This window comes from Rattus rattus, chromosome 4 (genome assembly GCF_011064425.1).
Source record: "Rattus rattus isolate New Zealand chromosome 4, Rrattus_CSIRO_v1, whole genome shotgun sequence".
Taxonomy (NCBI): Eukaryota; Metazoa; Chordata; class Mammalia; order Rodentia; family Muridae; genus Rattus; species Rattus rattus.
Window position 1 is genome coordinate 93,506,689 of NC_046157.1, and position 26,149 is coordinate 93,532,837.

Here is a 26,149-nt window from a genome sequence, read left to right on the forward strand (position 1 = left end):
TGATGCAGAGGCCATGGAGGGATGTTTCTTACTGGCTTGCCTTCCCTGGCTTGCTCAGCTTGCTCTCTTATAGAACCCAAGACCACCAGCCCAGGGATGGTACCACCCACTATGGCTCCTTTCACTCTTGATCACTAATTGAGAAAATGCCTTACAGCTAGATCTCATGGAGGCATTTCCTCAAGGCAGGTTCCTTTCTTTGTGGTAACTCCAGCTTAGGTCAAGTTGACACAGAAAAACAAGCCAGTAAGTACAATCTCCTTGGCCCCTCTTCTGGCCTTCACCTTTCTCATAAGTTCCATGTATTTCATTATTCAGCGAAGCATGCAGCTGATGCCTGACTCAGATCCAGGCAAAGGAGCTCAGAGGGAGGAACTGAATTGCTCTTCTGTAAAGTCTGTGAATAGAGCAACAGAGTTTTTTGTTCTCCTTCTAGTCAGTGGGGTTAATCTAAGAATGAAACCATGGAGAGGCATAGTACCTCATAGCCAAAGACTCCTGTATCATCCTTCTACCAAGTCCCTCACACTGGGAGAATGGGACCTTTATACTCTCTCCTCTCTCTTTGTCTGCTCTGATGAGTGAGGGTCATGTATAACTTCAAATATTTGAGCTCAGCCCCATCATCTTAGGACCCTGTTAACAAGTTAGTTCGCTGGAATTGAGCACATTCAATGGCATTACTTTGTAACACTTGCTAACTTGAACTAGAGCTGGGGAGAACTGACATCCTTGGGTCTTCTGTGGCAACTTATTTCAAGTGATCCAAGTTGCAGATGTGCGATTCTTTTGTACAAGCTAAACATGAATTCTGTGAGAATTTCCTCCCACAAAACTGTCTAATTTGGGAACTGGGGGTTTTAGTGCTTTGTCAGTGAACCAAGAAACAGTGATGGGAGTGAAGTCATTAAAACAATAAACAACCTGGGATGGATCGTGGCTGCTGGGGCCTCTGGTAGCACTGGCTCGAGGACGGCTGGGAGGTAAATGTTGGAAAATAGGAATGAGATTGAAGTGGGAAAAAACAAGAAATGAATTGATGAAAACATTAAGCCCCAGTCCAAGCTCTGGAAAAATGTTACAAAGGTTTTAGAAAGCACATGGAAAATACACTAAGATAGCTTGAACATTAATGAGTTATCTAGTTAATTGATTTAGGCATGTGTGTGTTGTGTGCTCGCATGCACATGTGCCTGTGCTTGTCCCATTGAATGCGCAGATGTCAAAAGACAGCTTGCAGGAACTGGTTTTCTTTCCCCAGTGTGAGTCTCTGGGATCAAACTCATGTAGTCAGGCTTAGTGACAAGCACCTTTCCTCCGTGAGTTATCGCACTCATCCAGGCTTAGTATTTAAACCACTGAGGCCCCACCCACTGTACTTAATTTGCTGTTTTGAAATCCACAGTACATCCAGTTCTCTATATTTTAAGAAAGGATAACAGCAGTCATGTCATAAGCCTTTCCTGTTCCTATTGCACCTTCCGATAGAAGGAGAAAATATTATGGGCTTTTTGCTAATCTATTTTCTGTCAATGGCTTTGGCAGCAGTGCAGAAAATGAATTTCAAGATGGCATAAAACACCATCCTATGACTCACCCGAGAATCAAAGATGGGGGCTATGTTAAGCCTCTACGAAGCTGCTAACACAAGCGTTATTTATGTTGCCAGAGTTTATTTGGGAATTTGAGAAAAAAGGGGCTTCACTGAGCATTTGGGGGAATCTACTCTTTACAAGCAAAAATCACACTAAACCAAACAGAAAGGACTCCTGGGTAAGCTTCTGATGGTAGAACAGGTTCAAAGGGAGACGGGTGTGTGTGTTTAGTTGCAGTGGATTAGAAGTGTTGATCACAGAAAAGAATTATTTTAGCTTAAGATGCACAAATATTGTCACAGGACTCTGGAACAGCAGCCCTGGTCTCATTTGATTCGTCTCATGAGGGGTCCATGTTCTCTGAAAAGTGGAACAAACTGTTCAGTACTGAGGTTTTCCTTGCCTGCCCTTAGTTTGAAGATGAGCTTTGAAATTCTTTCTTTCTTTTAGAAATATTTATTTTATGTCTAGTCTCGTGTGTGTGTGTGTGTGTGTGTGTGTGTGTGTGTGTGTGTGTGTGTGTATCGGTGTGTGAAAATGTGTGTACAGGTACCACAGTGACCAGAAAAGGTATTGGATTTCCCAAAGCTGGAATTGTAAATGGTTGTGAGTACTGGGCACTGAATGTGGGTCCTCTGAAAGGGTAGGCTACTTTCTTCAGCCTCTTGAGCCTTGAAATTCTTGAGTGAACGCTTATAACTTCAAACATGAGAACATATTTTCCATGTGTGTATGTGTGTTTCTGAGCACATGCTAAGCAAGCATTCTATCACTAAATTCAGCCTTATACTTCATTCTTACATATCTCACAAAAGTAAGTTTCCATGGCAACACATCCCACATCCAGGATGCTCTTTAGGTCACAGACAGGCTTTGGATCATTCCCTGGCTATAGTAATTATGCTTCTGCTAACTCATATGGAGATGCACATGCATGTGTATGAATTAATACACACACAAGCCTTATTGTCAGAAAAATAATATCCAGCCGTGCCACTAAGACAAAAGAACCTCTATAAATATTTTACCATGTTTATACAGCAGTTTGCTTCTCATTCCTTGTCAATGATCATCTCTCTTTGTAGCTCACCATGACCAGGATATCAAGGATGGTCGCTGACTTTACGTTAGGTGATGGAAAGATGAATTAAGGATATCTTTGTTAGCAGTATTCTTACATCTTCCCAAGATCTGAGGAGACTCAGAGATAACCGTGAGGCTCACTAAATCTCAGAGATGAGTTTGATTAAGCTCCTCATCCCTGTGTAGTCAGGAGAGTTTAGTCTTCTGATTGGTCAGATCTGACTCATGTGCTACCTGTTATGTCAACTTCATGAAACCAGGAAGGGTGGGGAGATGCTGGGAATTCTAAAGTTGAAGATACACCAAGAAGATTAAAAGAAGTGCAAGCAGACACAAGGGGAGGCACGCTCAGAGAATTGGCTTAAATATAATTTTATTATTTACCTCACTGGAAGAACAACAGTGTAAGGACACTAAGAACTTAGTAATGCTCACTTTCAAGGTATGCTTGAAATAGCACACTTAAAATGAAAACCAAAGCCTGGGCTTAATTTTCTAGCATTAGTACTATCACTGAAACAATCTTATTTCTAGTTTAGACATTTGTCTAAACGAATGTGCTCAGAGTGGAAATTCTTTTTTTTTTTCAGGGTCTTTATTAAGTTGGATTTCAATTACTTTGTTGGATAAGGAGCGGTTTTCAATTGTTTTTCCAGGCATTTTTTTCCAGTGGGCTCATCTTCCATGGTCTGCTAACCCCTGTCCTCCTTCTTATGGGAGCCTAAAGGAAAATTCTCCTCCATTTTCCTAAACCCCCAACACATCCGGTTCACCAAGGGGGTTCAGTCTTACCAGGACCAGGGCTTCCCACATCTTGATGCCCCTTGACTTGTTTCTGTACAAACCCACCCATGCATGGGACACTTTCCAGCATTTTCTTTAGTAGTACTTCTATTTCTCTTGTCAACATTGTTTGTTCATATGGGATCTCATGCAACATTCTACCAGTGGGCAGGGATGTGTCTGCTTTGCCTTTCTGTGTCTTCCATACAAAACACGGATTCTCAATGTGACTTGTTGGATAAGGAGCGGTCTCTCTAGCTGCTGTTTTCTCTCAGGCATTTTTTCCAGTGGGCTCATCTTCCATGGTCTGCTTATGAACCTCCGAGAGCTGCAGAGTATGTGGAGCGAAAGGAAAACTCAGTAATATGTTTCACGAAACACGGAACACATGAGTATTACCAGGAGGGTCTCACCACCCCATTTGGCTTTCCCACATCTTGATGCCCCCTTGACTTGTTTCTGTACAAACCCACCCATGCATGGGACACTTTCCCAGCATTTCTCTCACTACTTCTATTTCATCTTGTCCAAGTGCGGGGTCTATGCAACATTCACCACGAAGCTCTTACTCCTTCCAATAAGAAACAAATGTTCTCTTCTGAGCTGGCACCCAAATCATATTCAGCTGTGATCTGCTACTATTTGTACTCAAGAGGGAGACAGCTCAGGAACAGGGGCATGCTGGGATGTCCCGTAGCACCCGATTTAGCTCTTGCCAAAAGCATTTGCTAAAACCGTTTGCTAACTTGAACTGAGATAACAAGATCAGAAGCTATAGGGCAGTAGTTAGGGCTACACCATTAAAAGGACTCGGTTTGGGATGGTGAAAACCTGTGAGGGTATTTTATATTGTCAATCATTCTGTGTTCTGACAATTAAGAGGTTCATTTTGTGAGAGCAAAATCACTTTCCACATTGCTTTGACAGGAGCCCTGCAACTCTTTTTTCTTTATATTTGGGAAATTTCTATAGTACGAACCTCAAAATTGTGAGAAACTTGAGCCAGAAGAAATAAGATTGCTTATGAAATCCCTTGACCCTGCTTGTCTGTTACTTTCCCTGTGCCAGGTGGCGATGCTGATTTGTGCTGGTTTCCTCATTGCCTGGATTCCTTACGCGGTAGTCTCCGTGTGGTCAGCTTTTGGAAGGCCAGACTCCATCCCTATACAGCTCTCCGTGGTGCCCACGCTCCTTGCAAAATCTGCAGCGATGTACAACCCAATCATCTACCAGGTCATTGATTACAGATTTGCCTGTTGCCAGACTGGTGGTTTGAGAGCAACAAAGAAGAAGTCTTTGGAAGACTTTAGGTAACATTCAGAAGCTAGAAATCAATTGTTTTCTTTGTCTTAAAATGCCGTAGTGATTTAAGCAGACACTTGGGTGCTAACTAAATTCCTAAGGAGTTGGGTTAGGAGGATTTTGTTTTCTGTTCATAAAAATTCCAGAAGCCAAGTCATCAGATATGTATGGGTTGGATGATAGCCAGATATTGAGACCAGGCGTTCTGTTTTTGATCCTAGAGCAACTAGGATGCTATACTGTGTTTATTCACTGGTTGCGGACTTCTTTTTGGGGTATTGAATCCATATCAGTCCAAGAGTGCTGGTCTATGTGGAATTGATTCAATAATAAATTCTTGTCAAGGAATTATTTGCCACTGTTGTTTGGGCCATCAGAACTCTTGGCTAAAAAAATCCAAGGACTTAAGCAGAAGTGAGAGAGAAGGGCCATGAAACCATTCCTCTCTCATTTTTTTCTTTCTGGTTCTTTAAGTTATATTGAGAGATAGAAGCTGTTATTTATCTGTGTTAGATGAGGAAAGAGGTTCAAGTAAGGTTAAGATTGGGGAAGCCACTCATATTTATATAGTCCGAAGGTAGTGGGGTAGGAATTGTTACTTAAATCCTAGCTTTTAAAAAAGTCTATACTGCTTTGATGCAGAGTGTACAAGAATTTGAATTATTTTTCCTAGAGGTTCAATACTCAGATCGAGTGAAGAGCTGGGCCAGTAGCTGTGGGGAGGCCTTCTGTAACTATTCCTTGCCCCTCTTTGGGTAAAAAGTGGAAGATGCTTTTCAAGTCATTTTCTTGGCTAAGGAGGTAGAGGTTTTAGGGTCTCTGGTCCTCCTTCATTATTACTTGGTGACAAGGTATTATTCAATACTTCTTTTCTTTAATAAGGTGTACTAGAGAAAGAACATCAGGAAGACATTAAATTTTGCCTGTAACATTGACCAAGTGACAGCTCTCTTAAACATATATATATATCTATATATCTCTATATATAGATTATCTATCTATCTATCTATCTATCTATCTATCTATCTATCTATCTATCTATCTATCTATCTATCTATGTGTGTGTGTGTATGATCAAATAAAAATCATCAAAATTTATAAATGAATAGCATTCTTGTCATTGTTGCTGTGACAACGAGACACAATCTACAGTTTGGGATGGAAGACTGTGTTTAAGACCTCAGTTTCCAATAGTCTGACTTTTGAGAGGCACTTTAGTTGCTTTGAGCCTAAGGGTAGGATGAGCTACTAATAGGACATTGTAATAACTGAACAAAAGGATGCATGGGAAAGGCCTATGTGACCGCTGTGGATGGGTGGCCTTTCATGCTGTTCACAGTTCATGTCTTCTCTTCAGAAATGAATAGGTAAAGCCAAATGCAAACATGCATCTCTTTAGGAAGTAATAAAGCATTGTCCTTGTTAGCTGCCGATTCTTTATTGTGAATGCAGGTAGGGAGAACAGAGAGAATCATTTTCACAGAGAATTTTGGGACAAGGTAACAGGACACTTCTTTATTTAAAAAAATGAGAACATGACAGGGACGGCTGGAAGCACATTTCACCTAGCTCAGAATTTTGCGACAGACTAGCTCTGTGATTTGCACGTTTATTCACAAGTGTGAACAGCACATAAATATTTAACATTCGGCAAGGGAAAGAGGGACAGAAAGTGACTTTGGGCCACAAGACTTTAGAAAACTCAGTCAAGCAGGAGACAGCTCAGTTAGGTTGTTCTCATTAAACATTTATGTGAAACACAGTGACTGCTTTTCTGAAGATGACTAAGGCTAGTTCATTCCCCTGCAGTTCCTGCTTTCTCTGGGGAACCTGACATCGGGGCTGAGGCTGAGACTTTGGATTCTATAGGCTGAAGTTGTCTCCCAGGAAGCCATTTTGAAGAGGTGTTGAGCTGTAGGCTTTAGAAGGGTCTATTCCACAGTGCAGAGCAGAAGTGTGGAAGGTGGCTATTAGAGCTTATCTTATAAATAAAGAGAATAAAATGAATTCTTCCTTACCTTCGTTGTTCTTGAGAGGCTAAGTGCTCCTTGGGTGACAAGAAGTGACGTGAAGCCAGTTCAGACAAGTCACTGGCCTGAAGTGAGGTTAACTGATGATATCTTTGCTCCTCTTGTTTCTGAGATCTGAAATGGGTTTGCTTTGAAGAAGAAAACCATTGAATTTCAAATAGAAAAGCTACTGGGTCGAATGTGAGATTATGAAAATAAATTTCGAGTTAATTTGAACGGTCATCGCAAAGTAAAACTAAACCTTCCCTTTCCACAGCCAAGCTTCCTGAAGTTTTGGCAGAAGGTAACGAGCCAGTCAACAAACAAAAGAGACCCTAAACTTCCTAACATAGAAAGACTCTCATTTGAAATGACACTGCACTCTTCATTTGAGTGTCTAGATGTAGACTCTTGTTACTGTGTAGTCAAGTTATCTCAGGAACTCTGAAAACCCCACCACCAGAGACCAGCTTTTCATTGGTCCAGGCTGGACAGGAGTTTCAGCCTTTTGACTGCCTCTTCCCGGTGGTTCTCATCATAGCCAGGTTGGAAAGATGGAGACGGCACTGAGAAGGGAGTGCTGTCGACAGAAGACAAAGTTACCGTTCTTTGTTCAGCTTCCATGGAGACCTATGAAGTCACCTATAGCTGCTGACAGGGGAATTAGACTTCAGATGCTTGCACAGAAAATAACATCCAAAGACTCAGTGGACTGTGCTATGTAGGACAGACGCCTTTCACATTTCTAATACTTTAGATGGTTGAGGCCCATAGGGAAACAACACCCTAAATTCTGGGATGCCTGTTATCTGTTAAGTCTCTGACTGCCCTGCCTGCTGCATTTCCAGATGAATGAGTACAGCTTTGACATCACAGGGAATGGGCTGCAAAGTGGAGACCTATATGTGGAAGGCTTTGCCAAAGAATATGATTTTTTTACTTTGAATATTCTAAATTATTAGTTTTCTCCCTTTTTAAGCTGAACTCTTATGTTGATGATCTTCTCCCACTGCCCCAACAAATTGTTTTGTTTATTTTCTACCACTTAATATGAATTTTTTTTTTTAGATTTTATACATGTGTACAATACATCTAGGTGACATCTACACTCTTTCCCCTCAGTCTCCCCTGAATAAGTGGTACTGGTAGTTAAGGTCACATGATAACATGTGCACATGCACATACGCACATGTACATGTAGATGTGCCTGTCTATATGCCTTTTCACGTCTCTTCTTTTATTTCTAGGCTGCACACTGTAACCGCAGTCAGGAAGTCTTCTGCTGTGGTGGAGATCCATCAAGAGGTATGAAGATGGACAGAACGTCACTCATGGACACACTTATTCACACGCTTGCCTCTCCACTCTTCCTAACATTCAATCGTGGCCTCACTCTTGCCTTTATATTATATTTTTATATTTTGTATATCCCCCCCTTTTTCTTGAAGCCAGGGTTTGTTGGGAAATTGCAAATGGAAACTAGGCTGGGACTTTCTGAATATTAGGAAGGATGTCTTTGATATTCTCTTTTCCTTATGATAAACCTATCCTTATGCCAAACAGGATTTGCCTGAGATATTAAGAAAAATGTTTACAAGTTTTATTTATTAGGTGTTATTTTACTTATGCTATCCTGACATCTTCCTTATCATCGACACATTGACATCGTCATCATCATCGTCGTCATCTTCTCCTTCTTCTTCTTCTTCTTCTCCTTCTCCTTCATTTCTTAGTGTAGGGTCAGGGATGCTGTATCTAGGGTTTACTTAGGCAGTGTAGGGATAGTTATTTGGTAGCACTAGGTTCTCAGAGTTCTTCTCTTCTATGGTGATTGAGGGTCGAGTTCTATGCGCTAGCGATGGGAAGGAGTCCTCAAGGGAAATCAGCTTTGTCTGAAACCCCTAAATGGTTTTCTTGTATCTCTAAATTTGAATAAAAAAATCATTCTCATTGATGGCTGTTTTATTCACTTGGATTTTTTATTAGGTTCTGGCTACTTGAATAGAGTGGATAAGATAGGGCATTACCAGTCACCATTACCCAAGGAAGGAATTTAGGTAAAAGTACTATTTGTGAGTGCTGTTTCTTTTCTTTGCTTGTTCTTTGTGACCTTGGTTCTTCTTGTCATTGTTAATTTTATTTCAACAAGTACCTCTTGAAGCCCGAGGTTAAAGAGATACTAGTATGAATAAGAAGGAAGGATTTTGAAGACAGATTTGTGTCCTGTAAAAGCTAAGGAGAAGAATAAGGCATGGTACGTGGTCTAGCTAAGCATTTGTTTCATCAATGTCCTTCTGATTTTCTCTTGTCTGAGGAACAGGCCCAAGCAGGTGTCCTCCCTGCTCCTGCATTCCGTCTCCCTCTGAGTCTACAGTGAACACAGCCTTGTTTCTAGTCTTCTGGGAACAGCTAGCAAGAACAGCCAGAAGCAAGTGGGGTCTCCACTGTACTGGTGATCTCTTTACTCCTTGCATTTGAAAGTTTGTAGAGAATCAGCCAGTCCCTCAAGGCTCAGCCCATTGTATATGTCACCTTCAGTTCCTCTGTGTTTGTTTTTCTTGGGGGTAGCGGTAGGGATGAAGAAGGGGTTCATGTATGCTGTTGGCTTGAGATAATTAAGGAGAAGTGACAAAACAAGCTGTGATTAAAGCAAAACAAACAAACAAACAAACAAACAAACAAAACAAACAAAACCCCAAACCAACCAACCAACCAACCAACCAAGTTAACATCTTTGCCTGGGTCTTAGAACTACCAAGGTAGGATTGAGGAAGGACACAATTGTCATGAGAAGGGAGAGGCAAGCTACTCTGGACAGCTTTGTAATTATAGAGATGTGGGAGGAACCTAGATGGGGGAGGCACAAGGTTAGAGCACAGGCTTACACTGCCTGGATTTGCAACCCTAATTCAGTGCCTTTAGCAGGAGAGGAGGCAATACCATCAGAGGGTTGTTGTGAGGTGTAATGAATAAGAAAACACCTTTCAGTACCCTGCCTGTCAGAGAGGATGTACTACCAACGTGTTAACTATTGCTCTTATGATTAAAGTAAGGGGTGATACATACCAGAAAAGTCGTCAGCAGTTGTTCTAAACAAACAGACAGGAAGTTAGGGTGTTTGCAATGTCTAGAATACCAACTACCAGTCTCAGGCATTGCAGTGGGTACATTACTTGGTTAGGAGGGAGAGTCATGGTTGTACATTCTCCCACTTATTAGGGACTTTGTAATGAAATTATACCTTATGAGACCTTGGATGAAGGAGTGGCCATGACCATGGGAATGAAAACATAGCTTTAAAATGTCTTACGAAATAGGAGTCCCTGGCAATCGACTGCACTGTGATAGAAGAATTAAGAAGGGCTTTGGGAAATCTGCTTGGGAAGTGGTGCGGATAGAGAAAAAGAGCCGACTTAAAAGACCTGAAAGAAAAGATTAAGGCACAGGAGTGTCTCGAGGAGATAATCTTAGAGGAGGGTGAAGGGGGGATGGGAGAGATGAGTCCACTCATGCTAGTGTAATCTAGCAGAGAAAGCTAACATAGACCTTTGTGGGAGTCCCTAAATGTAGGACGTACACTTTCATTTATTAACTAAATTGTGGACTTTAACAAGCTTTAAAAATCATGTATGAAAAGGGATTAACAAAGTGAGGAGGGAAAATAGAGTTTAAATAGCAGGAACTTTGGGGGAAAAGATCCTAGCATTGGTTTTCCCTACCAATTTGAAACACACGGTTTAAATCCTCTGTGCCTGACTCCCATAAGTTTTTGTGATACCCTCAGAGCTAGAAGGATCTAGAATGATAAGGATTGATAGAGGAAAGAGAGTTGATCCTTGGGGTAGAATGTGGTAAGAAATAGGAGTTATTGAGGTTTGGCTTCACAAGTCCAGAATCTCAGTGACTTCCCCACTGAGCTGGTATTGCTTGTCCCAGAGCGTCCAATGTTTTAGGGAAACAAACAGTGCCTTACCAAACACTTCACCGTCCTCAATGCCAGCAGCCTTTTGTGCTGGTAGTGTGCATTGCTTGTGTGTTAATGACATCTGAATCTTTGAACAGACTGCACATAGTGTTTGGGCTCTTGGTAACTGGCTCAATGCTTGCCACCTGAAGGATGCTTGGAAGTTAAATGATTAGAATCAAGTGGGTAGCTGTCAGGTTTTGGGAGAGATCAGGAAAAGAGGGGTAAACTCTTAAGTAGAAAATGTAAAATCCTAGAAAACTGGTTTATTCATTATCACTATCATTATGCTTTATTATTATTACTATTATTATTATTTCTTGCTAAGTATCCAAGCTGTTTCTGATTCACTTCACACCTGTCTTGTGTTAGAAGTACGGGCATGTGTTACCGTGTCCAGCCAGTTCTTATTTTAAATTGCCTTCTTTCTACAGGCAGCCATTTAAATATAGCTTTTTCCATTAAAAAAAAAAAAAGAATGATGAACTTAGGAAGAGATTAAGAACTGAAATGGTCCATGAACTTGAAAATTCAATTTTCAAGAATCATGATAAAATCCAAAAACAAAACAAAAAAAATTGATTACTTTTGGAGTAAGGCAGCAGGAAGGTAATTTGAAGTAAAACTCTATTTGATCACCCCCATGCAATTTTATTAACAGTCAAATATTAGACTTAGTTATAACTCGGTTGGTAACTAAATATTTGATTTCATTTAATTTTTCCTTGCCAAGAAAAACATGCTCTTGCCTTTGATCATCTATAGTGACTTGAACCAGATTCTGAAGAGGAATAGTTCCATTAAGTCAGGGCAAACAGGAACAAAGACTCAGCTGAGGAGCATCACGGAGGAACCATGTCAGCAGGTATTAATATAAAGGGTCTGTAAGGGCTAGAAGGTGGCAGCATGATGCTAGGTCCTATAAAGGAAAAGGCTAGTGAGGCAGTGTTCATCAGCTTTGGATTCATAATTCATTTTGGTGTAATGGAGCCAGGCCTCATTGTCCAGAGGAGCAAAGTGGCAGTCCTTATTCATTCATCCTTATTTTAGATAGTGTTATTCATTGTGCATATTAACTGGGGCTCAATTTTGCCCCTCTATAGCCCTTCCTTCTCCTTTCCCAATGGCTGGTCATCACTGTTTTACATTTGGATTTACTTTGATTTTAACTTTCACACATGAGAGAGTATTTAACTTATTTAACTCATTGTCATATAGCTAGTTTGTTGCATGTGACAGAATATTAATTTTTCTTTATGGCTCAATAATATTTCACAATATGCCCCTTCCAGTACAGTGTCCTTTTTCCATTTACCCGTCGACAGGTACCTAGGTTGTTTCCATATTAGGCAATTATAAACAGTTTGCATGCTTCTTGTGAAAAGGGAGCGAAAGGCAAGGACTTCAAAAGTCACAGGGAATTCAGTAAGAAAACATGTTCAAAAGCATGGCCTCGGTTGGCCCAAATAGCTGAAAACCTCAAGCTGTTAGTGTATTCTACTGAGAAAACCCTAGATCGCCACTGTGGCTATTGTGAACTTGAACATTTTGCTTTATAAAGATTGTATAACTTTCAACATGTATATTCACAGGTCATAACAATGGGTGGAATACATTCAGGAAATTATTCAACTGCACAGATTGGAATTAAAACAAGTGCATGTACCTAAATGACCATTCTCAGTTACTTTAAATATCTGTTCCTCATCTCCAATCTCCATTAATTATGTCTCAAGTGCATTAGGAGATTTGGATCCAGGGATGAATGTTCTATGAGCAGAGCACTTTCTTTAGTGTGTTTCATTAGGACAAAGGGACAGTACAGCAACAATGTCTCAGGAGGACCTTTGTGGAAGGGTTTTTTTGTGGAAGGCTGTGGGGAGAGTCTAGTTACCTCATGGAGGCAGGGAAGGGGAGAGCGAGTTGCATAGGTAAGCATTTCTTCATACACAGTTGTTAATGGGGATTATCTGCTGCTCTGAGCTCAATGGTTCAGACAGCATTCTTTTCCTTCTTCACCCAAGCTATAAGTCCCTATGTGTTTTCTACTTTGAAAGTGCCGTTCACTTCTAATGCCCTCCTGACCCACATACAGACACTTCCAAATGAACAAAATCTAAGTTGTCTGAGGAAGAGTGAAGCAGGCATTCATTTGGAAAAAGGATGGACCCAGTTTTCCAGCAGACACGGGGTTTACCCAAATCGCCCAGAATTAGCTCCAGTGCTACCCATTTTGATATTCTGTGCAGGTCGAGGCCTGGTTATCTTTTTAGAGAAAGGAGCCCACTAATCCATTCTGGGAATGCAGACTGTAAGTCACCGCTTTAATGGAATTATTCTCTAGCACCAACCCTGTAAGACATTTCGTCAACATGCTCATCGGTATCGTGTCTGTCTGATGTCTCATGCTAGGGCATTATAAATTTCTTGAGAAGTTGCTTTGATGCTGTATCTTGGGGATCAGCACTACCTAAATGACTCTGAGGGTTAGGGCTTTTCTTCTTTCCTGTCACAGGCAGGTGATAGGGGAGGGAGAGGAAGGAACAATGGAGTCCACATCCAACAGTTTAGTGCCTTCGTTTCATTCAGCAGTGAAGGGATTTCATTTAACACAGCTCTTAGCTAACACTTTATCAATCAATACAAGTAATTTTCAGCGGTAGAAAAACCATTCTTAGCACTGAGGCTGCTGTCGCTGCTGCTGGTACAGTCTTACAGAGAATTTCAGCCGAACTTCTGTGCAGCAAATTGCTTAACATTGTAAAAGAGAAGCCATGCGTTCCCAGGTCCACCCCACTGCTTTGCCTTCTGATGACAGACATGGATTAGAATTATGGGAACCGTGGGGTAGTGAGCTCCAGGTGACAGCCTGTGATATTGACTTCAGTGGGTACACATGGTCACTGTGCAATCTCATTACGGTGGGAACACAATTAAAGGTTGTATAAGAGGCTGAAACTCAGGATGCTCACCAAGTAGAAAATTTCTTCAAGGGAAATAATAACATCTATAAGCTCAGAACCCGCTGTGTTTTCATCTGTTGCAGAAGTCTGCAAACCACAGCCCTCAGGCCAAGCCTTACTCACTGCCTATTTTCAGAAAATTCAAAATTGTATTGGCACGCATCCATTCATGTCTATATTGTCTGTTGGTGCTTGTCCTTTTGAATAGTTGAGAGACTCTATGTTGCAAAAAGTTTTTAACTCCCCAACCTTTATCTTAGGTTTTATAAAATACATCCTTCTCTACGTAGTAGAAAATCTTTATCCAACCCATCTTCGTTGTCTTAAAAACCCCAGGGGATGTGCTTTGCTCCTGATCAGAAAGAAAAGACATAGGGGGCTGATATAGTCTATCCACTGGAGAGCAGGGCTTCCCCTCTTCTCTCAGTCAGCCTGTGGTATCTTTACTCTGCTCCACGATCGACAGAGATTTATTCTGCAGTGAGATTTTCTTCTCTCTCCTTGCTTGCTTTAAAATAGTCATCCATTTCCCTTATGGTACTTTTCTCTCCATGCTTTAGCTCCAAATGCAATGACAAATAAGAGCTGATCCCATTCCCTTTAAAATCCTGGACACCAAGCTCTAACCATATGGGATAAGGGATCCATGGTATGGGGCTGCAGTCACAGATGAGAATGGATTCGGGTAGACAGCATTTATTGAGAAGATTTATTTATTTTGTAGAGGAGGTGGGCATAAAACCAAGTGTATGAAAAGGGGTCGTGACGCGGCAGAACAAACACGAGTAAGTAGATGGCTACATTGCATCATGGGAGATGCTATGGTTGACATTGCCAAGGGGTCTTTAGGAATATAAAGGCATTGATTGTTCTGAACTACATGGTATGGGGAGGGGATGGGACGCAGGGGTGATCTTAGAAGAGGAAGTCTCAGGTAAGCGTTGTTCAGTAATAGTCTTTGGGAGAGTAGTACAATGTTTGTGAGGATGTGCATACCACTTAGTCTAGAATGGAGTTTTCTGAGGTACTGCTAAGTTGGGTAGGATCAGAAGAAAGGTCTTTGAACAACATGCCGCTGAGGTCAAAACCTTCCCTTGTTTCTAGTTCATGTGGGAAAGCATGTGTTTTTAGTGTATGTAAGCTATTTTTATATTTCCATTTTAGATGACAGACATATCAGTCCTTGTTCTATCCCAAATAAAGCCCAATTTCAGAATTGCCCACAATATGTCTATTAACATGTGATTTGCCTGGCTGGCTTTGTGGACTGGTGTATCTGTGTGTCTATATTCAAGAGAAAGTCCCAGCTAATTCTCCTACAGACTATGATTTAAAATCATTGTTGTCAGGTAAGGGCTGATGAAGGCCCCATACATTGTGTCTGGCATGTAGAGGTAGAGTCATTGAAAATTAGAACTGTTTTGGAAATAAAAAAGGAATAAGTGCTGGTATTTAACTGGGTTGAGTCTAGGCATCAAATTAAATACCTTTGTTATTTAAAAACTCCAGGCTTCCGTTATTGACACAGTAGAATTTCTTCCCTTCTCAATCAGAACCTTGCCTGTTTCAATTCATGGATTTGCCCAAGAGCCTCCCTTCTGTTCACTATGAAAGGAAACATGCCAGTCAGTTTGGAAACAAATACCCAGTTCGTTTCCTCAGGATTCAGAGCTCTGCCCAGAACAGTAGGATGCAATGTGTATTTATTCATACTTGCTGTCAAGAGTCTGATACACAAGATGGTCTGTTCTTAAAACCAATGTAGGCAAATGTGACATAGAATTTGGCACAGGACAATTCAGTTTAATTAAGAAATCTGTTCTTTGGGGAGATTGTTTATTAGAGAGCCACCAGGAAGACCTGTTTAGGAATCACCACCATAAAGATGACTGCTTCCCCAACCCCCACAAAGTGTTATTTGACTTTTTTTTCCTTCCAAAATAATCACTTCATATGTTTGATGATCAAGTGAAATTCTTAGAGTTCACAGTACCACAACCTCACTGTTATTAAAAGTGGGACAAGTGGTCCCCCATATGTGCTTAAAGGACAAGCACAAGGACACATCTGTCTTTGACTGTTCTTAGCTCACAAGAAAATAACACAGAGCTTGTCCTAACTCAAGCGCAGACTTAAGCAACAGGCATATAGGAACGAACATTGCTAAAGTGTTTATCAAAAGTAGGTTCCACCCCTGGTTAGTTTCATCACCTTGGTCCATTAGCAACTGGCTTGTATCATTGAGTAAGAAGATGTGAGTCTAATCCTCAAGGTTCCTATTCTCTAACAAAAAAAGACTGAGTTGGGGAATGGAGAGAATTGGCCTTCAAAGAGGAAGTGTGGTTTCTTCAGAATATAAAAGAATAAATTAAACTTCTACCATAGGCAGAGGGTCAGAAACTTGTCCCAGAGAGGCTTGACCAGAAGCTGGAGAACTGATTGTGCTTAATGGATTTATGGGCAGGTAGAACATCAGATGGTTCAGGTGACCACAGAGGAGGTGTAGGATAAATCTGTGATCCACTCTAGAAAGGATCAATTTCACTTCTGTCAAAAGAAAAGGAGCCTGAAGTATAACTGAGGTCATTAGAAGGCCAGAAAGGCATGTGGGGAATAGTCTGCTAGACTAACTAGGCAAAGGAGGGGTTATGAGAGACCCTGTCTCGAGAAGTGGACCCCCACACGGTCTTTATTATTTTGGCATATATATGTATATGTATACATATACATATACATATATACGTATACATATACATATATACATATATATACATATACATATATACATATATATGGAACACTTACAGTTGCATTTAACTTTTGTTTTTTGCTGAAGCCTAATTTTTGCTTCCATGAAATGGGTAATTAACTTTCTCATTGAAAAGGGCACAACTTAAATACTTACACTATGTCTAGTATATGCAGAGAAGGTTGCTTACAAATGTTAATTTTCTTTTATCATTATATGTGTAATTTATTTTTTTGTTTTTCCATATCAACATATTTATGTATATATTTAAAAAATATTTTAAAAGCATTTATTTTTTCCATCTTTATTAAATTGGGTATTTCTTATTTACATTTCGATTATTATTCCCCTTCCCGATTTCCGGGCCAACATCCCTCTAACCCCTCCCCCTCCCCTTCTATACGGGTGTTCCCCTCCCCATCCTCCCCCCATTGCCGCCCTCCCTCCAAGAATCCCGTTCACTGGGGGTCCAGCCTTGGCAGGACCAAGGGCTTCCCCTTGCACTGGTGCCCTTACTAGGCTATTCCAAATGTTAATTTTCTGATTTCTAATCTCTATCCTATTTCTTCTGTTAGAAGAAAGAAATCAATGAACAATATAAAACATTGGCATTGCCTAGCAGTACTAAAGCCCATTATTTCATTTTATATTTTTTAAATTTTTTTCTCTGTTATTTTATTTTAAAACAGCGACAGTGTTACTGAGTGCTAGACAGCCACCCTTCTATGTTCAGCAATGCACACCCGTGCCTAGAGAATAAGGATCCTCGTTTTTGCCAACCTAATCTTTGCTAAAGCTTGGTTGGAAAGCACAACTAAAGGTGTCAGGCTCTGTGTCCATCCTGGGCAGGTCAGGCCATATCTGGAATACGACTTATTATTTTTTATCATGCAGATATAGGTGTGAATCAGAAAAATATATTTGTGAATGGAAGCATACAGGTAGAAATGTTAATTCTAGAAATTGAATTACTTCTTTTTAAGACCCCTGAGGATATGTCCTTGGAGAATTTGCAGTCAAAGCAGGTCAACCTGAATCTGAATTCATGTATTGTGTGATGGGAGAGCCATGAGCCCCACGACTTAATACAACAGGTAGTTTTATAAGTGTCGCCTCTAATTTTAGAGGTAACTCTTAGTGAAGAAGGAAGTCATTGTGCTGGGGATGAAAGGAAACAGGGACTTTAGAGGGAGGAATCAAAGTCGAGTGCCCTGTAAATTTAGATTGGATTATAAACACACGCTAGATGAATGAGAACAGCCTTTTGAGAGACTGTGAAATTGGCCAGTTGAGAAATCACCAAAGTAGCACAAACCTTGGTGACAGATGGGTCGGCGAATGTAACTGAAGTAAGTTTAAGTCATAAGATACATGATTCACATATGCAAGTATGTTAATTGCTCACAATTAGAAACGATGTGGTATGATTTGGGACAAAAGGGCAGTGAAGGAGAATTTGTCCAAAAGACCCAAAGTGATGTCTGCCTGCTGATTTCACTTACAGGAGCAAAGGTAATTCTTATGAAGAACTAGTGCTTTGGCAAGGGAAACGAATTCTGGTCCAGATGAAAGTAACATAAGATTCTCTGGACCTCCCCAAAGACTGCTGCAGTGAGAACGAAGACTGGGCACAGGTCTCCAAATCAAATTCATTATTGCTCAGGTGCTGATTATATTGTCAGCCCTATCAAACTTAACTTGGCTTTGACTGTAGTATTGCATCTGTCAGGCAGGTAAGACTAAGTGGACGATGCCATTTATGCCATGGCTTTAAAGCATAAAATATTTTTGCAGTAAAGTTCAGATCGTGACTAGTGATGCTCCTAGACCTCCACATACCCTGTATAGACTCTCCTCAAATGTTACCAGCATGGACGAACTCTTTTGGTTTTAAACTGTGAGAAGAGTTCATCCCCAACTTCATTAAAGAAACAAATCATTTATCTTTGCTTGACTAGACATTCCAGGAATGAAGGAGCAGGAATTCCACAGCAGTAGCCATTTTCTTAGCGTCGTTGTATATATTAAAAAATAATCGGTGGCCAGTGAGATGGCTCAGAGGATAATGGTGCCTACAACCAAGCCTGCTCAGCTCAGTTGGAGTCTCAGGACCCACACTGTGGAAGGAGAGAACTGACTCGGGCAAATTCTCCTCTGCCCTCTACTTGTATGCCACAGGAGTATGTGCCACACCCCCACTCCATCTCGAACCCACAGACTAAATAAACAAAATGTAATACACTGAAGAAAGTTACAGTCTATCTGTATGTACAGACACATTTTTTTCCTAGTTTATTGAATGTGTTTTCTAAAACGTCCATGGAATTTTTGAAACATGCACAAATGGGGATGCATAGTGTAAATAAATAGTGTAATGAGATAATTTGTTTTCATCAGCTTTCGACTGCACGTAACCTTCCTTCTTTTATGAGCCTGGCTAGAGGGCAAGTAGAAACAAGAATTTCCCAGGAAGGAAACAAATCAAAGTGCCTTGAAAGTCAGTGAGTTCGAAACAAAACTAGATGCACCCAGCCATTTCTTCTCTGTCTCTTCTCTTCATAATTTAAAAATGTTTCCTAAATAAGTTTCTTTGTGTTTCAAGGTAGGGAGCACATGCTATGGCATGCAAGATAACTCCCAGGAGTCAGTTCTCTACTTCCTTCACGTAGGTCTCTGGTCTGTCAGGTTTTGTCAGCTCCCTTCACCTGCCAAGTCCCTTTGCTGGCCCTCCTTCTCGTATTTTGAGGAGCTTAACATCATAGTGTAATAAGGATCTGATTAGTGAGAGCAATATACCTCAAAGCATGACCCCTTCAAGTCCAGTTCTGCAAAGCTTCTGCAGGAAGAAGGCCCTTTAATCTTCAAACACGCCATGCAAGGAATAGATAACATGCCTACAATTTGAAGAGTTGACCTGTGCACTAAGGGATCTGGGCACATTGATGGTCTCCACATAGGACTTTATCAATTTCTAAACTTAATTGATTCTGGAAATTCTCGTTGCTTAGAGGTTCTATTCTTGCCAGATAGAAGCCATTGGAAGAGATGATATTTAAAGCACTGAGCAGGTACCCACTGGGTGCTGGATTTCATGTGACATCCTCTTCTATGGGCTAGTTCCTACATTTAGTCCTTACTTATGATAGTCAAATTCATTGGCATTTACTCATGAACTTATCACCCCACTTCAGGAGAGGAAATGGAAACTCAGAAAATACTTCCATAAGCATGAACTTGTGCAGGGGTTTCTGAGGACTGTGTGGCACCTGCTGAACCTGAGTTCTCAACCGCCACACTGCATGTGACAGGGAGTTAACAGCAGCCGATGACCCGGAGGGACCTCTGGAGGCCCTGACATAGTTCATATTTCTTGTACTGACAAGGTACAACAAAAATCTTAGGTTAGAGCCACTCGGATTTCATTTAAGAGTAGTGTTTTCCATTTCTTTCATACTGCGTGCTCTTGTTAAACCCCCTTGTTTTAAGTCAACTTTCCAATGCCTTGTGAAATGGGGAGGAGGGACAGACTTTCCTGATCAACAGCTAAGGCAGAGAATGTGCATGCCTTACCCAAGGCCACAAGTACAGTGTGGGATTGGAATTAGAACCTGTTATGTCTGGGGAAAGTTTCTTTTGGATGCATAGTGAATGCTCTGTTCATAAGCAGAATGGAACCCCAAACCTGTGAAGTTCTAGCTGATATGATGGGGAAGGTGGAGGGATAGGGTTATGGAGATGATACTTTGGGCGAACCTCTTCAACAGAGGTAAATGTTCTACTGGAAATGCTCCGAATCTCTTAGAAGTAGGTACTCATGCTTTCAATAGCATTTAAGAAAATCTGCAGATAACCTGTCTATGCAGAATCTATCAGTGGCTGATGAGTGGAGTTTTCCATGAAGTAATTTGGGAAGGGCAGAATAGAATTATGAAAGGGACATGTGTCACTCTTATTATTCCCTCTTCAAGGTCACTAGAGAAGATGGGAGTTATATTATCCAATGAGTACAAACCAATGCAAAAACTTAGAAGTATACAATTCTGCTCAATGCCTCATGGGAAGTAGGACAGTTGTATACTAGGGACAGAGAACTAGGCAACAACAAAACAGAATGTTTGCAACAGAACAAAAACCAAAACGAAAATTCTCCAAACCCTCTAATACACTGGGCTTTTAGTATGGCTGAACCATACTTGCGTGGAGATAGGGAATGTTTAGCAGCAGAGTGGCTGCTGAGAATGAACCTTACCAGTTCATTCAAGTAGGTCAAGGTAAGCAAGTGTAATATTTTTCTTCCCACCTGCTGTAATTACCAAAGGTAATTCAGTCAGCTTTAGTCTTGCATTTATCTGGGCCATAAAATTATATAATAAGCAATCATTCATTGCAGGCGATTAAAAGGGAACATCTCTAGGGAGATTAGAAAAGGAAGGGTACAGACTGAAGCATCTTGATCCAATTATATTAGAGCTACTCTCATAATTATGAGAGGCATGAACTTATAGCTTGCTTTTTAGAAATGCTGCCAACAAAATATAGCAGATAGCATCGATTCCATTGAAAGTTCTCCAGGGTTGAGGGCTTGCTTCTCCTGCTTGCCCAGTGAGTCCTTGCAGGGAATAACTCAGTCTCTTTGAGCCTCAGTGTGATTATCTGAAAATTGAGATATAACCCTTAAATTACTTTTTGGTGATTAAGTGACATAACACGTGGAGCTGTTAAGTCCTACATGTAATCTACCAATGGGACTGAAGCCAGAGCAGAGGAATAGTCACAAGCACCTTCTCCTAAGACTTAATAAATAGCACAGCAAGGCAGCAACAGAACTGGAGACAACATCCCAAATCCAGGCTTTCCTGCTTCTAGAACTCTTGGGAATTAAATTGTGTGTTTTATAAACTGTTCAACAAATGTCTATTATTCCATAATAATATTGAAAAAAATGGAATCTATCCATATTCCACAATAATATTGTTGAGATAAAAGGGTGTATGGGGGAACCTCCACACACCATTCTCACAAACACTATGCTAATACACACAGCATCCTCATATTTCTCACCCACAAATACATTTTTTTAAAAAAAGAGGAAGAGGGACTATACCCCCCTTTTCCAAACAAAGGGGGAATGCATGAATGGAAGTCTGGGGATACATGAGGACAGGATATGTAAAGGGTGCAGCTGATAGCTTGTTAGAGAGATGGGCAGGATAAATAAAAGATGACAGGTTGGCACTGTGAGGTGGAGAGGGGCAGGTGGGTGTTCGTCTTTGTTGTGTTAAATGTTTAATCTCAATCTCAACTTTGATCATTCAGTTCCCAGATAAAAGACACATAACCTTTATAGTTATAATAAGCCTTTAGTGCACTAGAGCTGGGCAGATATCTGCCCTCTAAGCTATTATGTCTATTTCCCTGCCAATAACCCTGAATTATAACTTGCCATGTTCTATATGGGCTGCTCTTAACTTTAAGTGGCCAGTCCTCATGGCCATGTTTTCCTAACTCACCTACCCCATGGCATCTTCTCCTCTCTCCTCCTCCTCTCTCCCATGCAGCCTCCTGCCTCAGACCCCAAGCCTGGGAACCAAAACTCTGCTTATCTCTCTTCTATAGTCAACCTCTCTTCTGTAGGCATCTTTAGACACCAATCAGGGATAACTTGGGAAGCAAGGTTACATAGCATCACTTGGGCCTAGGTAGAATCTCCTTGTTCCCAGGGGCAACCAGGGCCAATATTTAGCATTACAATACATAGCAACAAACCAGATATCAACACTTCCAGATCTGAAGCCGAGCTCTGTAGTTCTCTGTCTCATAATTTTCAGGTATTATCATCATACTATACCGGATAGACTTGTGATTTGAGGATTTCTAAATGTCCAAATGCAGCATTAGTAGTCACTTCAGAGTAAGCTTCATAAAGATTCCCAGTGTTCTGAGTGACAAATGGGATTCCTGTTGGAAAACTATTTCTTAATATATTGAAGGTTGTTGCAATGTCCAAAAGAGAGCAAATACAGATTTGTGTGACTTCACTCCAAAGAGGCTAAGAATACTTCAAAAATATCAAGGAGAATTTTTAAGCATTTTGTTAGTAATATTACTTTACTGGCACAATTGCAACAATACAGTGAATGTAAAAAGAGTGAAAAGAATCTGTCAGTCTCCCTCACTATTACCTTGGTATGAGTAGAACTATATTTATCCTTCCTACAATATCTTAACTCACATACAAGAAAAACACTTTAAAGAGGCAAAACATCAGATGACACCAGGGAATCTCCAAAACGTTTCAGAGTTTTCATCATTAGGGACAATCAAAATTGGTTTGAATTAGGATAGGAGAGCCCAGATTGAATCTAGGGGAGGTCACCAGAAGGTATTGAGAAGAATATATTTGCAATATTATTTGCAGGCTTCTAGAGGCTAGATAACCAGATTTCTCTCCTTAACCATCCCCATTTCCCTAACCAATCCTGACAGAGATGGCATGCCAATTATTGATTATTAGCTCTTATCAGCAGAGGGTATTTAATAGGTACCTTTGTGGGGGAGAGTAAGGAAATCAAGGGAAAGATACATGGTGCTACTGTCAGAACATAGAAGGTCAAGGATGTGGGGTTAAAGAAACAGCAACATAAGGAGCAGAGTGAATTGAGACTACTGTGTGCTTGTTGTGCATGGTCTTCCCTCTATGGAAAGATAAGGGAGGGGAATCTGGAAAAGCTGGCTCTGAAGAGGTGATCTTGCTTCAGATGTGTTTCTGTTTCTGCTTGGCAAGTGGAGCCCAGAGGAGGGCTGGGCTAGAACCTCCAACTCTAAATCCACTGAAGGAAGTTATTTGTTTTCCATCTTTTAAGGAGTGCTGTTTTCTTTAGATGAAGGGCCCTGTCTAAATTGTGAAAGGCTAAGTAAATACTGTCATAAATGCACAATGTATGCTTCTACTTCATGGGAGAATTGAAAGAAAGATCTATTTCTTTATCATCTGTATAGATCCACATTCTTATCATCCACTCATCTATTTAAGTACATGCATATATCTATCTTTGCATACATATGTGTACTTAATCCATCTCTCATCTAAAGTAATTTTTTAAAGATATATGGTAATTGTACTATATTTGAGGTTTTTCTGAATAATTGGCTGTGCTCTTGTGGTCACTGGTTTTATTTCAAAGGCAGCAGAATGTCTTTACTGACTTTCTAGAGAGGCATAGCACCATAGTTCATTCTGATTTTAAGTTCAGCTGAGTTCAGACTCTATTCTTGAAGCTCCTCCTTTCCATTGGGCTTCATCTTTAGCATCTTCCTGGAGTGTCCTAAGGTAAGCATTAAACATTACTGCTCCAGTGATCATTGTTGAAAGGTGGGCAAATCTATACAGATCCAAGCCTGGCTTCAGAGAGTGTGGGTCAGGGGTTCTAGACTACCGACAGCATTCTGATTCTGTGACTAGTACTGGGATGCTGGTGAAGACGGCCTGACATTAGCAGACATGCACCTCAAAAATGTTGTTGTTCTCTCAAACAGAGCAGTTCCAGATTTACTAGTGCCCATGTTATGGATGGAGAGAGTCACCGTAATGACGGTGACTGTGGCAAGAAATAAGCATCTGTGTTCTGAGGCCGAGAAACCCCGCAGCTGTCCATCAGGGCTTCAGAAATAAGTGGCCAGCTTCAATATACTCTTTGAAATGCTGAAAAAAAAAAGCTATAGTGTATTCTTTGCATTTGTTTTTAAGTTTGAGAAACTATATGGTCAGCGTTGACTGCGGTGACGATATTGAAGTTTAATCATGAGTGCATAGCATGTGAAGTGTCCACTCTTTAGGCTTTATAGATGATGAAAATGGTCTAAGAAGAAAAGCACATCCTAAGCTTGGGAAGTGCATCATTCCTCAAGCTTTCTAGTCATTGTGATAGTAATGGAGCTTGCTGATGCATTGATGACTGTGAACATGCCTTTGAAACCGTCAACCTCTTCTTGTCCATGGTTAGAATGTTGAACATTTATCTGGGAAGCTTCTAACAGCATACTCTGTCAAGTCAACCTGTACATAGTATTTGTAAGTACTCTCTATGAGAACATTCAGAAGATGTTTTAGTGTTTGACTCATTTGTTTCGTCCCAGTTGTGTGTCGAACTGAAGAAGTTTGTTGACCGTACCAGGAAAGGATGGATTCGTACTTTTCATCTCTGTCCGTCTCTCTTTGCCACACTGAAATAATTTTCTTTTGAAGCCATAGCTGCTGTTCAAGTACTTTTTTTTAAATAAAGAAAATATATTGCACCAACATTTTGAACCATTTTTGTTTTGTTGGTATTGCTTATTCTACATTTAAAGAATCAACAACACTCTACAGCTCTGACAGGACTAAAATAAAGGTATTTACATTAAGGGAAACAGCCAAATTGCACAGATTGGTAATTCTCCATTGTCCATAATGGTGATTTATGTTAAAACCACAGAGCTTAGGAAAAATTGCCCAGTGGTTGGGAATATTTCTTTTTTCTTTTTTAGTTTATTCTTTTTCCCCTTTATTGAAAATAGCATTTCTCTTGTATAATATATACTAAGATAAAACAACACCTAGTACATCGAAATAGGACAAAATAGAAGGAAAAGGGCCCAAGAAAAGGTACAAGAAACAGAGATGCAGAGACCCATTTGTTTTCACAATTACACAAGAAAATTAAACTGGAAGAACCTGGAAGGTAAAAGGAGAAAAAATATAAATAAACACGTAAATAAATAAAAATAAGATAAAATTAAACAAAACAGAAAACCCCCAAAATCAACCAACCAACTGAAGTCCCCAAACCATGACATGACATGATGAGACAAGGAACCTTGGATTGTTTTGTTGAATTAGTTTGTGTTGGCGGCCTAGATGACTCTCAAGGCACAGTGAGGTCCCTTCTTTCTCTGGCTGGGCAACTCTCCTAATACTTTCTTTGGTCCCTGTATGAGCTATTGATGGAAAAAGCACCCTGGTGACCCAGTCACCACTCAATAGCACTAGCAGGGGACCAAATTGTTCTCAGAGGAACCTTTGTGAGGGACACAACATATTCAAACCGTAACATAAGGTAACAAAGAGAAGCTCAGAGAGAAGAAAGGTCTTGACTATTTGTATGAAATCTACTACTGCATGAAGGAAAAATCTCAACTCAGACTGTTTTTAAAACTTAAAAATGTCCTGGCCCTGATAATATAGCTCAGTGACAGGACATTTACTGAGCACACGAGAGGTTCTAAATGCAATCGCCAGCCCTGCAAAATAATAAAATATTAATATTTTTCCTTTATTGATAATAAACTATTTTCACATAATAAATCCTGATTATAGTCGCCCTTCCCTCTAACTACTCTCAAGTCCTCTCCTCCATCCAGATCTACTCCCTTCCTGTCTCTCTTAAGAAAACAAACAGGTTCCTAAGGGATAATAATAAAATAATAAAAAATAAGATAAAACAAAATGAACACTTGGAATTTGAGAAGACAAAGAAACAGAAGGAAAAGAGACCAAGCTAGGGCGCAGAATCAGAAAACCACTCATCACACACACACACACTCACACACACACTCATACACACACACACACTCACACTCACACACTCATACACACACACACACTCATACACACACACACACACACACACACACACACACACACACACACACACGCACGCACA

General features: G+C 40.5%; 1 protein-coding gene across 1 annotated transcript in view; it reads left to right on the forward strand.

Annotated features, from left to right (window-relative positions):
• Opn5 (opsin 5) overlaps positions 1-24,062 on the forward strand; it is a 47,753-nt gene extending 23,691 nt beyond the window's left edge. The window contains exons 5-7 of the mRNA XM_032899472.1: positions 4,530-4,771; positions 8,020-8,077; positions 23,985-24,062. Coding sequence (XP_032755363.1) covers positions 4,530-4,771; positions 8,020-8,077; positions 23,985-24,062 — 378 coding nt within the window. The remainder of the gene's footprint in view (positions 1-4,529; positions 4,772-8,019; positions 8,078-23,984) is intronic.
• Positions 24,063-26,149: the final 2,087 nt, after the last annotated feature.